The following is a 17,899-nucleotide window of genomic DNA, read 5'->3' on the forward strand; positions in this document are numbered from 1 at the left end:
CGATAATCACAAGAGATAACACTCTTCAAGAGTCGGAGGACTTTCATAGTTTTGGCCTATATTTTATTCATAGTTTGATTTCAATCCATGAATAGCTATTAAGTGGTTTAGGTTTTTCTTAACCCTTAGAGTTTTCTTGTACTGTCTATATATTATCTCTTTCTCTTGTAATTGAGAGTTGTAATAGAGAGGTGAGAGGTGATAATTATATTGAAATTCTCTGCTGGATGTATTCATAATTTAAGGGTAAATTAGGATAAATATTATGCCTTGATTTTTCTCTATCTCATTTACTCTCTTTTTCTTTTTTGGTCGAAACTCAATTATTCTTTATTTCGTTATGTTTGTGCGCATAATCTTAACAATTTTGTAACATTTGAATATGTCATGTTAACGAGTGCCTCCCAAGGCATTGGTTAAGTGCATATGGAATAATTTAATTTTCAAGTAACTGATAATGCATTATACAAGGGCAATCAGTGCATTGAAAACCATTAAATTTCCTTGATTAGTTGCTTAATGAGTGCTTTGCAGAACTCTTGCTAACAAAACCCTATTTAAGATATGGACCATTCATTTTCTGCCACAAGGCATTGACCACAAGATCAGATTGCCGGTTAGATAATGAATCCCTTCAATATCCAACCGATCTTCTGCTGTTAAACCTCGATGGCGAAAGATGGCTTGATTTGTCTGCTCATCTTATCCGGTGTTGAAGATATTGGTGTGTGATAGAGGATATTTTTCTTTCCTTGCCTACAAAAACGTGGAAGATGGGAGTGCGTTAAACAAAGCCAATTTCCAAATGGATGTTACTAATAAGCGCCCTTTGTCAAACATCTAATTAAGAAAATTTTTTGTCATTTTCAATGCATTGTTTGTCACGTGTCACGTGTGATCAATGCATTGAAAAGAAAAATAATTTATTTTATTGGCATGATTAATCAGTGCACGGAGGACACTTGTCAAAAAGACTTCTCCTAAAGCACGCTTTGATTTTGACGGAATATCAATGTCTTTTCTTTCATTTTGATTTTCGAGAAAGAAACTAATAAGTACTGTCAAAAAGTCTTTATCGCAAACACTATGATTTGGCTTTGGTATTATCCACTTTCTGGTTGTTTTAAAGAATTTTTAAAAGCTCTTAAGAATTACATAATACCGAATCGATTCAAGCTAGATCATAACACATTATTTTAGACATCGCACAATCCCACAATGATCATATGACATATATAACGTCTACTCTGATAGTATGAGTGATTAACATAAGCTTTTATCTTACTATCAACATTCGCGTGAGGTTGCACGTGTTAAGTTTTTGAAGTAAACGGTTGCACGTATAGTTTTAAGTGAGCTAACCAGGAATGAAAGACTTGCAGAAACTCTTACTTATTCTAAGATCACTTACATATGTCATAACGGTTGGTCCTAATCGATCTTACATTCTTGACAGCCGATGATGTCCGGCGATGAATAACCTAGAAATGAGAAATCGGTGCCCACCACAGAGGGTCGAATCGTAACTCCAACGAGCAGCTTGAGGGGAAGAATTTGTTGGGAATATCCCTTTCTTTGATCCAACCCTAGAACAGCCCAGCTTTATCGTTCTTGATTGAATGATGATTGGTGGAGAGTCCATCTTGTCGCGACCTAAAAAAATAAACGAGTTAAGTTTCGGGCTAATGGATTATCAGGTTAATTAATTAACCTAACTCGGACTCTCCCAAGTTCATACCAAATCGCAACTTAAGGTTCAAATAATTAACATGCAACGTGTTTTGAATTTGGAGTCGCCACTAATCATTTTCGGTAGGTTGATTAGAAACCTAAATAAAATAGCGGGAGAAAACTATCTTATTTCCGCGAACCGGAGATTTTGAATTCGGGGATTTGGTTACGCTAGATTACTCTAACACCCTTTCGGTACCATTTTCATGAAAAAAATATTTGATTTGGCAATTTTGATGGATTTTACTTGAAATTCAAAGATGCAATTTTTTTGGTTTTTTCTTCTTTTTTATGGGGATGTAAAACATTGAACTTTGTACGATATACACTATGGGTGATTTAGAAAGAAAGAAAACGCAGCCGATCACGAGTATTTATAAAAATAAATTAACATGTAATAATGCTAAAATTTGGAACACGTAGCATGTCTAAAATAAACAAACAAATGTTCAAACCAAACGATTACATTTTTGTAGATCGAGATGGAAAGGATTACCTTCTATTACACAAAATCTTACTCACATACACGTTATAGTTCCCTTCAAGATCTCGGAGCTGGAAGAACGCGGCTGTCGTCGAAAATGGCAAGCAATGGCGTTGTTGGGTGGCGAGAGGCGAAATATGTGTCGGGACTCGTCGAAGATGATGCTCGACTAAAACTCTTTTCTTCACTCTCGAATTTTCTCTTCTGATTTTTCTCAAGAACTCTCTTTTTCCTCTCTAAAAATTCCTCTCAAAAACTCTCTCAAAACTCTCTCAATTCTCTTCCACTCTCCCCTCTCAAGAGCTCTCTACATTCTCTATCACCAAAATTCTCCTCCTCTTTTATAGGCAAAGTTCTCCATCCTTCATTCTTCATCTTCATTTCTTCACCTTCCATCTTCATCTTCTCTTCTTCATCTTCATTTCTTCACCTTCCATTTTCATCTTCCCTTCTTCATCTTCATTTCTTCACCTTCCATTTTCATCTTCCCTTCATTATCTTCCCTTCATCATCTTCCCTTCTTCATCTTCTTTTCTTCATCTTCTTTTGGTATTTGCAATACAGTCCCCGAAGTTCCAAGTATTTGCAATGCGGTCCCCGAAATTTTAAGTATTTGCAATACAGTCCCTGAAGTTTCAAATCTTCTCGGTGTATTTTTCCATCCCGTGCCTAGTCTAGACGCATGCCAATTTAAGTGTTCTGCTTGCCCTATTATATGCCAATGCAATGTACACTAAAAATAAATATGTGAGATGATTTTTATTTAGAACTAAAATTAGTTCTAATTTTTATGCAAAAAATAGATTAGTCAAAATTTAGGCGTCAACACATCTTTTGTTTGCATTTGGAGCCACAGGTTTTTTCACCCGAAATATTGCGGACAGAGTGAACTTAAATCATGGTTAAGTTATATTTAATTCGTATAAAGTTAGTGTTACATCACATGCATTTAATCTCCGCGCGTTTGAACTCGTTATAAGTTATTTTACCCTAAAAACAGATTTTTTTTCCGAATGTCTTTACTTATAGATCACTTATATACAGAATAAAAACCCATTTGAATAACTAATAGATTGTGCTTTTTAAGTATCTTGTGATATGACAAATCATTATGCTTACGGCAAAAGTCACCAAAAATCGTAAACTATGTCTATTGGAACACATTTACCGAAACATTTTTATGTATCACCAAAAATCTCAAACTTGAACCTGTGTGATACATTTACCATCTGTTAGTCAATAGAACCGTTAAAAATCTGCCTACATGGAAGCCATAAAAAAAAATAAAGTTGACATGGCGCTCATGTTGCTTAGGTGAAATAAAAAACACCGTTGTTTTGCCTGAAAAATCATCCAACAGTACATTGACAAATGGAAATGTGCCACATAAGTACAAGTTTGAGGTTTTTATTTCGCTAGAAGAAGTTTAGAATAAATGTATCATACTAGGCATAGTTTGAGGGTTTTGATATCACAAAAAAAAAGTTCAAGATAAATGTGTCATAGTAGGCATATATTTGTGGTTTTTGTGGCTTTTCGCAAAGAAATTGGCACCTTGATTTCTAAGCCCACAAAGGAATGCTAATTTCTTAGCTTTAGGCCTGAAATCTCATGTAAATCGACTGAAATTAGAACTTCATGTTTGATGTCTTCCAAATATACGCATATATTTCGGCCAATGAATTGTCATTCTATGAGGAAACATTCCAACAACATAAATGGCAGGAAAGACAATATCTCTTTGACAATGAAACGACAAGGAGATGAGTAATTTTAAGAAGCCCAATGACAATTAATTAGGTAAACAATGATTTTGAGAAAAGTAATGGTGCACTTTGTATTTAGTATTCTTTTTGTCCCATACATTATTTGCTACAAGTACACGGTTTATTGTTTCACTTTCATTGCGAATGCAATCCTTCAAACTCTTGAGTGGCTTAAGGTTTCTTGTAATTTTTCGAGCATGAACCCACACAGCCTTCAACTTTCTTGGCGTCTGCAATATAAGAAAATACATAAGAACCCATAGTATACATTTCCAACTATTGAAATACAATGAAAAAATACTATTAATTTTTTTAAAGGTATAACTTTTCCAAAGTCGATGATCAATCAATATCCACCTATCCTTAGGGTGTTTTTTGGCTAGTTTTTCGTTATTTGCTTCTTTAGGAAAATGGGGATAGAAAAAAAAAAGCTTTCTTTGTCGACAAAGATAAGATCTATAGTTTGCAAAAACAGAATTCATTTTTTGACAAAAAATAATTTCTATGATATTGAAATTTACGATTTACAAACCATGTAATAACTTCTCCTCAATGCCCAGACTTGTCTCATAAACACAACTCTCAACGACCGATCCCAAGAAAAATATGTAAGAGAAAGTTTAGAGTTTCTCTTCTTCTTCTTTTTTTGTCGATTAGAGTTTCTTGTTAAACAACAGTTGAAGGTTTTAGCACGTCACGATTGACGAATAAAGGAAAACAGACAGATATCCTATTTAAAAGGTGAAGGTTTTGTTTTTGTACCAGATAGCAGGTCAAAACATTTGGACACTATGCAATCGAGGCTGCGTTGGCTTTCTAATGTCTCAACCTCCGAGGCACCATCCATACAATTCGTGTAGCACGTGAGATAGCAGGCCCTTTTGTTAGTAACCGCGGAACATTCCACCAAGCATTCGACCTTGCAACGATCCGATTTAAATGATTTGACCTCAGTCGCAGATGCCTGCAATGCTATCGTGGCCATGAGCATCAGCACCACTAACCGAGCACAACTCTTGACGACATCCATGTCTGATTTTGTTTTCAAATGAGGAATGATTCGTAGCCTATTCACTGTGTATTTTGGTATAAGAGTGATGTGATTCTGCGATTTATATAGATGCAGAACATTGGGATAATCTTCATTTGTTTATGTGGTAATTTGATAAACCTACCAATTATGGGTTGTTAATTCCAAGTAAGGATTTTCTTATCTTGTGGGGCTACGAAGCCCTATGATGACTAAATCCTCATTTTCCATAAAGAGACAAAATTGCCCATAAAAGTCCTTCGAGAAACTTAAAATGGTGGACCTAAATCTATTTTTTCCTTGTTTTCCGTTTTTCCTTTTTCTAGGCAGATTCTCATTGCCATTGTTAAGAATGTAATGTGGCTTTTCTTTTATTTCTTAACTGGGTATTATCATATTTCTTTTATTTCTTAACTGGGCATTACTTTAAAGATTTCCCAAAGTAAAGGCAAGAGATCTTAAATGTCGTACCAAATAACTCCCATCGCGACATAATTATGCAAAAAATAATTTCCATGACACCAAAAATCTTAAATTTGTACATATGTGACGCATTCACTCTCTGTCAAGATTCCGTAAATGAGCATCGCTAAAATTATTTAAATCAAATAAAAAAGATGTTGTTTTCACTAAAAAAAAAATCATATGACATAAGCACAAGTTTGGGGCTTTTTATGTCACAAGAAAAAATTTAGGATAAATGTATCACAGTGGGCATAGTTTGGGATTTTTTATGTCACAATAAAAAAAGTGCATTGTAAATGTGTCGCAGCAGGCATAATTTAAGATTTTTTGTGGCTATTTCCCTTCCACTTATGTCCGCTTTCAATATTTTAGAGAGCACGAATGCTTAATTAGGGTCTGTTTGGCGGTGATTCTGTTCCCAAACAATGATTCCGATCAAAATCACTTTTTTTTATTCTGTTCCCTGGATGATTTTTTGAGAATCAAAACGCGTTTGGTAGCTGTTTACAATTTTTGTTCCTGGAACGGAAACGCGTTTGGTAGCTGCACAAAATTTCCGTTCCCAATTTTTCATTTAAATCAAATAATTATATAATCACATTTGATGGCAAAGAGGGAAAATAATCAAATAGTGATTATGGAGCAAAAAAAAAAAAGTAACAAAATTTCCGTTCCCAATTCGTTTGTCGATTTTTCATGAGTATGCAGTCGTTTATATTGTTTAAAAAGTAATTCGTATTACATTTATAGAATTTGCCTAAATCATTTGTTTGTTATTATTTATCGTGACTTTTAGATTGATTACCCAAAAAAAATGAAAGAAAAGCTCCTCATTTTGCAACTGTCTATAGTTTTGCACTCTTGTAATTACACATCGTACAAGCTTACAAGACCTCCAACTCAACTACATTGATTTTTTCTTCACTCGACTCGACAAAATTTTTGTGGGGCTCGAAAAATGGAGAAAAAATGGAGATTTAGTTGACGACGCGGATGGTTGGGTCCAATCTTTAATAAAAAAAAAAGATAAAAGTTGAAAAAACATAATAGGAAATAAAAAATAAAACTTAATTAGAATAAAAAATAAAATAGCTAAAAATTTGAAAAAAAAATGCGTATTAGAGGTCCCTTAATATAAAAAATAAATTAGATTTAAAAATTTTCTAAAAACTAATTTTTTAAATTTAAATTTAAATTGAATTTAAAAATAGGCTTAAAATTTTACAAAAAAAAACTAATTTTAAAAAAAAAAAAAAAAAAAGGGGCGGGGGGGAGGGGAAGATCTCGATGACGAGAATTTTTTTTCAAAATTTTAGCTATTTTCAATCTAAATTTTTTAAATTATTTTTAAATTATTAAATTAAAAATCTAAATATTTTTTATTTCCCCTATTTCTTAAATTTTTAATTTTTTATATTAAATTTTCCTTAAATAAAATTTTTAATTTAAGAAAATTAGTTTTTAGCAATTTTTAAAATTGAATTTTAATTTATTTTAATTTATTTTAATTTATGTAAAGTTGAAAATCCACGTGGACTTTTTTTTAAAATAATACCATTTTATATTAAACTTTTAATTATAAGTATGAGGGATAAGTCATAAGTATATTGTGTAAAAAAGTGATCCTCAAAAGTGTTCCAAAACACCAGAATCATCTTTTTTTTGCTTTTGAAAAGTGGTCCAAAAGTGTTCCCGGGACCAGAATCAAAATCATTTTTTTTCCATTACCAAACATGTTTCTGATCCTTTTTTGTTTCTAGGAACAGAAACAGAGGATCAGAATCATTACCAAACAGACCCTTAGCGAACATATTACTAAGACCCGAACGTGTATTATTGCATTCTTTTACAGGCACCATGACTAATTAGTGGACCACGCTCCATTAATTCGTTTGGTGAATTAATACATTTGTAAAATGCATAGTTGCATAAATTAAAGTACTTGCATGCAAGACGAAATAAAAAGCTTGTTAGCGGTGGCGAATCCCAAGTTACTATAACAAATCACTCATTATTGGACTAGGATGCTGATTAGATATATGGTTAATCTCTTACTTAATTCTTAGGAAGGAAAGAAAAGAAATTGAGTCTTCTACTTGTACTATACAACCACTTGCGACGTTGATGCTTTTGGAACCTTTTAAGCATTATCGTGGAGCCACACACAATTCTGCTTTAAACCTTTAATCACTTATTGTTCCCAGTGATTATCAAGAGATGCCAACTTGGCTACCTCCACTTAGTTCGCATGTTTTTCTATGGAATTGTCCTTCTAGCTAAATATGAATGAATAGCATGCTTTTTCTGGAGAATATTTTCGAAATTTGAATAGACTAATTGGCAACGTTTATTTTGCGAAAAAATTGATGATTTGAAAAATATTTTACTAAAAACGATCGGTTTTATCGCTTAAAATAATTAGTCAATAAAAAATATTTTTCTTATCTATAACAATTTATGTCGAAATATTTTCATGAATGATGAAGATTTATTTCCTCTGTGAAAATTTCTTCCGTTTATTAATTAGTTGCTATGAAACTAGAAGATTCATCATGCAGGAGGGACAAAAAAACATAAAATTTGGATGTAAAATCTCTAAGGAATTTCTTTTATGTATAGCTATAAATTCGTTACACAAGAAAGGTAAAAAAATTACTGTTTAAATTGGACATTCAAAAGAAACAAAATAATGTGATGTAGATGAAAAACTTTGTCAAATATAACAGGAAAAATTACAAGAAAAATTTCAAATTTATTGTAATTGTGCCAATTTAGTTCTAAACATTTCATATGCATGGAAAAGGCACGTGATATGGCTCGCTGGTGAGCGAAGATCCGGCCGGTCGGTGAGCTCGGGTTCTAATTTGACACTAAATTGGCCACTTTATGACCTTATTTGAGACAAGATCTATTTTGGTCTCTTTTTGGGAAAACAGCCCCACTTTATACCATTATTTGAAACTTCCCATATGATAAACATATGAAGAGAGGATTTGCTGATATGTACTAAATGCAATGTTAGTTATTGGCTACTATCCCAACTTTGCTTTGCTGGTTGACTCGCCTATATAAAGTGTTAAACAATCCTACGTTGCTAATTTACGGGGTTTGTATGTTCTTTGTCGGTGTCAACAGTAGATTGAGCACGGCAAATTGTAGTGCTCAAAGTGCTTGGACCGTGCAATGAGCCCATAATTGTGGCGACATTAATAGCCAATGCCAAACTTTGCTCTAGGAGAAATGCCTAGCGATCAGCAGCCATTAATTATGTCAAAAGAAGGTACAAATTATGCCAATTACAAATGCAAAACAGCCACAGATGAAGAAGAAGTAGTGGATTCCTCACATGTCCCACAGGAAGAAAAGAAAGAGGCTAGGAAAATGATAAAGAGTGTGTTAATTATGTCCTCTCCCGTCCCCACAAACCATTCTTCAAACCGGTTCGGTGAGAACACATCTCGAGGGACCAAATAGAGAGAGATCCTTGAAGCTCCACGTATCCTAACTAACAATCTCTATCCGGACAACTTAATTACCCGGTCTTAGATAACTCTTTATGTGTCATGTCTCGCTCGAAAACCGATCCTTTCAATTCGCCGACTCGATAGTAAAAATCGTCGCAGTTTGACTAATCGATGATCCTGGCCAAACATCGCAGTCCTCGTAGTTCAAATCGACAAGCAATTGTGCATCAAGATAGGAATAATAACTTCATGATTGGATTGTAAAACTAATGAAATGAATCCATTAGTCACAACACAAGTCTTTTTCTTTTTCATTTTCCCATTGAATGTTAATAATTGAAACCCAGAAATAATAATAATAATAATAAAGACGGCGAGTGGATCTGGCACCCGGACAGAACATCCCCTCACCCGGCGGGAGCGAGAGTCGCTTAGACCATCTCCAACGCTAGGCAACATTCATGCAGCCTAAGTTTTTGCCAAAGTACCACTAATGGATGCCTACACAGCTGCCGCCACGGTGGAACGAGGGTCCACGCGACCCTCGCCTTGGCGGGACAATGATCTCTTGGCCTCATCCAATCTTAACGCCACCCAACCCGACAACCACCGCTTCCCGTCCCCTTCTTCTATCAAGGCTCCATTCATTTTGCAGAAATGAGGTGTTTTTGGAAAATATTTTTCATAAATTCATTTTTTGAAAAAAAATAAAAATAATTTTCGATGTTCCGCTGAAACCTAAAAATGAATTGGAAAATATTTGTTGCCATTTGGTATAAAAATTGGATTCGTCGTGCATTTCTATTTATTTTTTTCTTGTGTTATTTTCTTTTTTTCCAATTTTTTTTAATTTTTTTATTTTCTTCGGTGGGTCGTGCGCCGCGATCACAGCCGGCAACCGTCCGCAGGCGAGTACTCGCTCACTTGCAGCCGATGATCAGCCAAAGAAGAAGGAAAATAAAAAAATCAAAATTTAAAAAGAAAAAATAGAAATAAGCAAAAGAATGTAAAAGAGTGAAGGAAGGAAAGATGAAAGAAAATATCTTCATCTTCTCAAAGAAGGTATTTTTTTTATGAGTGGAAAATGTTTTGCTTAACTCATTTATTTTCCGTGAACCGAACTTCGGAATATTCGGAAAATAATTTCTCGAAAGTCGATTTCCGCGATACGAACGGAGTCCAAAATTTTTCAACTATCAATTATATTTTTATTTAATTTTGATACTCCGTATCTATGTTAAACTCGATGATGGGGATCTAATACTTATCTCCTAAACGTCTAAACATCTCACGGAAAAGTTTTGTCGACTCGATGCACATGAAGAGCTTATAGGCTGTCATTACTTGGTAGGTTGAAGAGAATCTTAGCATGCATTGGAAACATGTGAATTGGATCCGAGTGCACGCGACACCCGTTCCCGAAGGTCATGGCCGGTGACGGAGAGGCCCCACTAGTCGTCGCACGACGACAATCGGCCCCGTTTTTCAAACCGAACTCCATTACGTGGCGGTGCAAAGTGGTGGTCGGTCGGTCATGACCTAGGCCTTAGAGGTTGAACCGTCAATTTTCTGGCCGACATGTCGGTTCTCAGCATACGCAAAGCTGCTTGCCTGGAAGCTTTTTCTCTTCACAGCCGTCCCCACCGTCCGATTCCGAGAATTTCGCCCCTAGCGGGACGCCCAATTCCAGCTGACGCTTATTGGACTTATGCACGCCAATAGCATCTGAGCTAAATTCCGAGCAACCCACTAACTGCTCGATGTCTGTTTTGCATGGATTGATTTGCGACTTTATGATTCTATGGGAGCGACAATTGAACTCTTATCATGAAAGGGGATGTAGCCACATGGCTTAGATGAGAGGCTCCTTTTGTTTGTATCAACGAAAAGGTCCGAGATTAGCAATCGAGACATAGTAAAACCATCTAGCGTGGTTGGCTCAATAGTCGAGTGCTCAACTTGTCTCCAGTGAAATTGCATGGGTCCTCCCATCTTGTATGGAGGGTTACGGACCGTCGATGCATGCCATGTGGGACTAGAATGACAGGTCCGCATACCCTTGGACACTCGAGCAGGTCAGTAATGAAGAAATATGATTAACATTGTTATAATTAACTTCGGTCGCTTTAACCTTACCTTTTGTCAATGAAAAGATCCGAATACATGAAGTGGGCAAAAAAGAAAAAAACATGCATGAATGCTCCACTTCCATTAAAAGAATGGCCGCAGAAGCGAACTATAGTTAAGTGGCTTCGCTCAACTTTACCTTCACTTACGACTTGAATCCTTTTATTTCAAAACCCTATTCTTCGCATCTAAGATTTCAATCTACACTTGAAATCTTCAAGCCTGACGCCATTAAGTGGAACTTGAGGGCAGCCGAGGCGTCAAACCGGATGGTTTTGGACCTAAATGCTCTCAAAGAGTGTTCTCTTTTTTTCTTTATTTATTTAGTAAGGGTTATAGTTTTCTCCAACCATGTGTCTAATTGGTGAATTACTAACCTAGGAAAATCGCCAACATGTTTTAACTAAATATAAACGTGGACGATGTCATGTCTGTAACCCAACAATAGAGCACGGGTCAGATCTTAGGGTGCAGAGTTGATTTTTCTTCAAATCTCGAGTTACATACGCAATCTTTGAAACCGGATTATGACGGAAAAGTTGAGGATAGTTTTTATAAACAAAATATCAGCCCACCGATATTTTGTTAGTGCTAATACTGATTATAAGACTATCCTCAATGTCAATATCTCCAATAATTGGTACCGCAGCTTCCTAATCTAGGCAAGACGCAAGCACTCTAATTTGCTTCCTAAGGTGATTAATAGTGCTTAACCATCCATTGCACCCTCACTATCATGAACTATGATGAGTGGAGAATTAGTTGGAATTGAGAATATCCCATCTTTATTTTCCAAATATCGAAAGACAAAATCAATCGATCACAAACACTTTCAAACCCTAATCACAATTTACCAACAAAAAAAAAAAGATCCTAATCACCAAGTGGTTGATGATTGGTGAAGACACACCCTTCTTTTTTTGTATTAGGGGTGAGCGGTTTCAAATTTCGGATAGGTTCCATTTAGAACCCGAAACCTTCCTACTAGTAAAGGATCTTCATTTTTCGGAACCTAGAACCTACCCTATATACCCTGGAACCTACCATGTCACAGGTTTTGGATCCGGTTTCAAGATACCCGGAACCCGCCAATATAACTCCCATTGCATCAAAATAGAAAGGCATTCATAGAGACAATATTAGTGAAACAATGAACTTAACGATAAGATGGAGCTACCATACTACCCTCAGAACAATAAGATGCAAAGCCAGGAGAAGGTTCTTCATCGGTCCCCGATTATAGCAGTATATATGCCAAAAAAAAACAAACAAACAAACAAACACAACACAACACAACTTCTCGAGCAAAAGCAAAGACAGAACTAGGAACACATGAGAATTATCATGGAGGAACTCAAGATGCCTGTTAACCAACTCTTTTTCATTGGCAATCCAAAGCCTTACCTTAGCTCCGCACAATGGAAGAATAGAATAGAAAGACTAAGTTAGGGTTTAAAAATGACGGTTCGGGTTCGGTTCCATAGAGAACCGGGGAATTGGAACCTGAACCAGCGGTTCCTCAAAATGCGGAACCGGGAACCGAACCCCGGTTCACTAGAATATGGAATCGGACTGGGAACCGCATGTACGGTTTTTCGATTCTCGCTTCTACCCTAAAATCATGCTCATTCTTAGTTTGCATCAGCACCACCATGATGTGAAATGTTGTTGAATTCCAGGGCTCTTCGGATTCGAGAATACTCCTTAGGCGACAAGAAATCTCCCAACTATGTGGAGCCCCCCTTTTGCTTTGTCATGTTAGGTGAATTATTGCTTTTGTCACTAACTACTTACTCGCATGTTATTTGTCCTAAGTTCAATATTTTATCTCCGAAAGGATGAGGTCGAAAGGCTTGGGTGGTGCTGGCCAGAACTCAAATGACATAATGGGAACCCACCACTTATTTCTTGGACTAAGTTGGTCAATTATAAGGTGTGATTAAACTACTAGTTGTTCAAATTCTTTGCTTTTGTTAAAGGAATTTGAGCATTCTCACTCTGCAATCACTTTCGATGTGGATAGCTTTGGAAGCTTTGGGTCAATTATTGAACCGATGAGTGAGACAATTTCGCTCTTGCCACTTGGATTTAATAGGACTAATTGGACCCTTTTTCATGTAGTATTTTATATAAGATGAGTTGCTCTATTTACCCCGTTAAAATCATATTCATTTTTCGTAACCACACCAAAATTATCCATTGATCCGTCATGAAACTTATTTACCCATCATAAATCGAAGGAATCCATCTTCACAAACATTAGATTTGTTAGGATTAGGCGCACAAGCACAACAAAATAGAGAGTAAAGACGGAAAGGAAAAATCAAGACGCAAGATTTATCCCGATTCACCCTTAAAATAAGACTACATCCAACAGAATATTCCTCTATAATTAGTACCTCTCACATCTCTCTTAAAACTCTAATATGTTACATATAATAGTAGTTATACATGGGTCAGAACCCAAACTATCAATAAAATAAAAGCTCAAACTATAAAATCTCTTTGGCTTTCTAGGGGAGCTTCCCTCGATACCCCCACCCGCTTAACGAGGAGTGGGACCTCTATATCTTTCTGTTGATTGGGAAGTATGAGTCACATCTCCAATAAATATGACAGATTCTTCTCTGTCACTTACTCCGTTTAACTTTATAATTAAACCTTACTATATCTAGCATGAGTCTGACACAAATATAACATGAGAGGCAAATACCCTGGGGATTAACAAAAGGAACGTGAAAACGTGTGATCTGGAACATCAGAGGCAAATTTCACTCAATTGTGCCAGATCGATCACCTCCAAGGTTTCTTTCTTTCTTTCCTTGCGTCTTTCTTTTTGGGAAGCATCGACTCCTTTGGTGAGTTCTTGGGTCAAACTTCAACATTCCATCGTCCCCTATAAAACTAGGTTTTACCAATTGAGGTATGTGCATGCGACCGTACGAAGAGGGTAGCAAAAAATAAAACCAAAACGCCAAAGACTACACGACAACTAATTTATAGACTAGGATATCATTGCAATTTACGACAAGTAAACCCACAATTTGGGGTCTAGCTGTACAGCCGAAAATAATTAATTTAGAAAAAAAAATAAAAAATAATCATTCATATAATTTGTAATAAATAATTAATAAAAATATTTTCATCATCATCAGTAATAATTTAAATTTAAATATACAAATATTTTTTATTTTTTTATTTTTTTTTTTAAATCATTTATTTTCCAGCCAATTCACATAGCTTCAGAAGGTCCGGAAGTCCAACTACCTTTGAAAGCTGTGTGGACTAGACGTACCTTTCAATCACTTCGAGCTTCCTAGGGCCCACTGCAAAATTAATCTTTCAAGGCCCCCGTTCATCTTTGCTCGCGTCATCGTTGAGGAAAATTTTTTTGTAGACCCGACTTCCATTTATGCGGAATCTACATGAAGATATTCGTGCTTTTATATTATTAGTAAGAAAATTAGATCTTTATTACCGCAAATTGGAGAACTTAGTCGCCTAAGATTCATATTCCACTAGTGTCATGGAATGCATGTTCATGAAAATCGATTTTATATGCGAATCATATATTTCTAACTGTGCTCCATTTGTTTAGACGAGTCTATACTAATAATTAACAACAATCAGTTTTAAAAAAATGCACGGCCTTCAACCATTGTTGTAGGATTAACGCAACCCTTTAGGGAAAATTGGCCAAAAAGTCTTAAACCTATTGTATAGTGACCAATTCAGTCCTAAACCTTTTGACGATTTGCCAATTCAGTCATAAACATTTTGATAATTTACCTATTTAGGCGTAGACCTTTTGATAATTTGTCAATGCAGTCCTTTCTAGCAATAAAATTCTAGGACTAAATTGGCGTAACTTCAAAAAGGTTTGGACTAAATTGGCAAAACTTCGAAAGATTTAGGACTAAATTAGAAAACATCAAAAAGTATATGACTAAATTTGGCATAATTAAAATGTTTTGGACTGAATTGGGCGTCGTACGATATGACACTTTGGACGATTTTTCCCAATCTTTCAAATGTCTTGGAAAAATATGCAACATCTTACCATTGTTGTGAACTTACATGAAACTTTTAGCCATCTCAAGAAAATACAAAAACTTTTATAACTGTTCCAAATTTAGCATCTTCTGATATTTCATCCTTTCTCGCCGTCGCCTCTTCCGCGTGTTAGATATGGATCGATACGAATATATCATATGCAAGTTTTATAGCGCAATTAGTGAAAAACGGTGCTTTAAATGGCACGAGTTAATAGGATTACAAAACACGCATCGCAATTGTAGCACGTGAACACGAATCCCCCGCCCTAATTTCACCGTCATTCAAATATGGAAGTAAGCTTCAATGGAAGGGAAATTGAGCGGGTTGCAAAATCAGATCCATTTTCCTTAATTAGTGTTTAAGGATATTCATTAACAAAATCCGACGGGAAATCAATCACCCAAGGGGCAAAGCCTATGCAAGTTACCGTTGACGGGGGAGCCCATTTTGGTTTTTCGTTCTCCACCCGTTTCATCCGGAATTCTCCGAAACTTATTAGCAACGGTTATGCACAGCCTTTTTTGACCGTCGTTTGTATAATTACCACTTGAATTCTCAAACATCCGAGGAAAATGCCCAATTTATTTATTTTTTGGACATTACTGTAAATCTAACGCGAATCACTCTCGAACGTTTCCGGGGGGTAAAATAAAAAAAAAACAACATGCGACGTTTTCCCATTGTCGAATTGTGCTGACGTCACAAAATCCTACCATAATCACTTGAAATCCGATCCGGCGATTCATCTCAAAAGGGAAAAGCACGCTTGCAACTTTTAAGGGGGGGCCTAATTTCATCTGCTGCTGCTGCTGCTGCTGCAACATTCAAGTCTCAGTTCACTTTCCCGAGAAGAGAAACCCTATAAAAATCTGAAATCCGGTTTTTGAAATTGTACCTGCAGTTTTTCATCTGGGTTCAACCCCAAAACGCCAAAAAAACCAGAACGAGCACGGCAAAACTTTCCTCAAAAGACGAACAGTTTTTGTCCGCATTTTTACCAAAACCAGACAATCTCGTTGCTCTTTGCTCTGTAATTTTTCTCTACAAAAGAGAAAGTGGGATCGCCGCTTTAGAAAAAACTCGCACAAACCACAGCAAAGATCTGGTAAGAGCAAAAGACAGGACAACACTAAACTTGGGAATTAAAACTCATGAAGTTCCTTCCTCTTTTTTTTTTGGGTTTTCAAAGTTTGAAATTTTTCACAATTTTCTTGTCTCGCTCACTCCTTCGTCTGTTGCTCGACCAAGGCCAACCAAGATCAGAGGGGTTCCTCTACATGTCTCGCTGACTCTCTCTCTCTCTCTGTTCTTTTTCCACTGTACATCCATCGGCCAAAATTATTTGTTTTTTTAACTCTACTTAAAATTAAAAAAAGGAAAAAAGGAAAAAACGGAGGTCCAGTTTTTTCCATTTTCCATTTTCTCCAAGCCCCCCACCAAACTAAGAATCCCTCCTCCTCCTGTCTTCAGTCACTCGATCTTCCCGATCCCGATTCGCTTCACGACGGCGTTCCTTATATCGGCCGCCGCAGCCTGCGAGCACATCCCCGCCATGTAGTTACTAACCTCCGCCCTTATCATCTCTTGCATCACCGCCATGAACTCCGCCTTGAACGGCGAGGAGTCGGTCCCCACCCTTGGGGCGGGAGGCGGGTAAGGGAAGATATTGTTGTTGCCGCTGTGCCTAGGGTTCTCTGGCAGCGCAACCGCCTGCGGCGGAGCAAGATCTGGTACTACGGGCAGTAAGGGGATCGGGTCAGCGGCGACCCGGGTCGAGACCTCGCACGACTCGGCGACCCCCGGGAGCGACAGGCTCAGCGACGTGGGTGGATCTTCAGTGGATGAGGCTGCCTCAACCGGCGGCACCACTGGGCCGGTCCTCGCAACTGGCCTGTACACGAAGTGCACGCTGGAGTCGCTCATGCCGGATCCGGACGGGCTTCCAGGGCTCAGGCAAGGCCCCGCGGAGGCCGACCGCTTGGCCGGCCGTTCCCTGGGGCTCAAGTCGACGTCGTAACCCCCGACGTCGGCCGCCCTGCCGCCGTCCTCGGCGAGCGGGGAGAGCGGGGCGGAGGAGCACTTGCGCTTGAGGGTGGAGTTCCAGTGGTTCTTGATGGCATTGTCGGTGCGGCCGGAGAGGAGGCGGGCGATGGTGGCCCACTTGTTGCCGAAGCGGGCGTGGGCGCGGACGATGATGTCGTCCTCCTCGGGGGTGAAGGCCCGGTGCTCGACCTGCGGGGAGAGCTGGTTGCACCAGCGGAGGCGGCAGGACTTCCCGGAGCGGCCGGGGATGGACTTGCTGATGAGGGACCAGTTGCGGGGGCCGTGCTTCTGGACGAGGAGGCGGAGGGCCTCGTCCTCCTCGGGGCTCCAGGGACCCTTGATCCGATCCACATCTTTCCTCGAAGCCATCGATCGAATTCGACCCACTAGGATCAGAAAGGAACGACCTTTATTGAGATTTGGCTTGTGAACTCGGGGTAAAGAAGAAGGAGAAGGAGAAGGAGGAGGGGTATTTCGGGTTGGGGGGCAGAGAGATATTAGAGAAGGGAGTAACGAGAAATGGGGGGTATAAGAAGGGCGGGGGGGAAGGGGTGACCGGTTGGGCCGGTGATGGGGGAGCGGGGCACCGCCTGCAATATAGGTCGGGGAAGCGGTTGGGGGATTTTGCTTGGGATACAGCTGGCGAGGGGACACGCGTTGTATCTGAGTTGCACTGATTTACACAAGTCGCTCTCTCTCTTTTTTGGACTTTTCCATTTTTACCCCCTTCTCT

General features: G+C 37.9%; 1 protein-coding gene across 1 annotated transcript; it reads right to left on the reverse strand.

The window, feature by feature from the left end:
* Window positions 1-16,394: 16,394 nt before the first annotated feature.
* LOC115747080 (transcription factor MYB44) lies at window positions 16,395-17,676 on the reverse strand. The gene has a single exon (XM_030683122.2). It carries the CDS (start codon window positions 17,533-17,535, stop codon window positions 16,594-16,596), a length of 942 nt encoding a protein of 313 aa, XP_030538982.1. The 5' UTR covers window positions 17,536-17,676; the 3' UTR covers window positions 16,395-16,593.
* Between the last annotated feature and the right edge of the window lie 223 nt (window positions 17,677-17,899).

This window comes from Rhodamnia argentea, chromosome 1 (genome assembly GCF_020921035.1).
Source record: "Rhodamnia argentea isolate NSW1041297 chromosome 1, ASM2092103v1, whole genome shotgun sequence".
In the NCBI taxonomy this organism is placed as follows: Eukaryota; Viridiplantae; Streptophyta; class Magnoliopsida; order Myrtales; family Myrtaceae; genus Rhodamnia; species Rhodamnia argentea.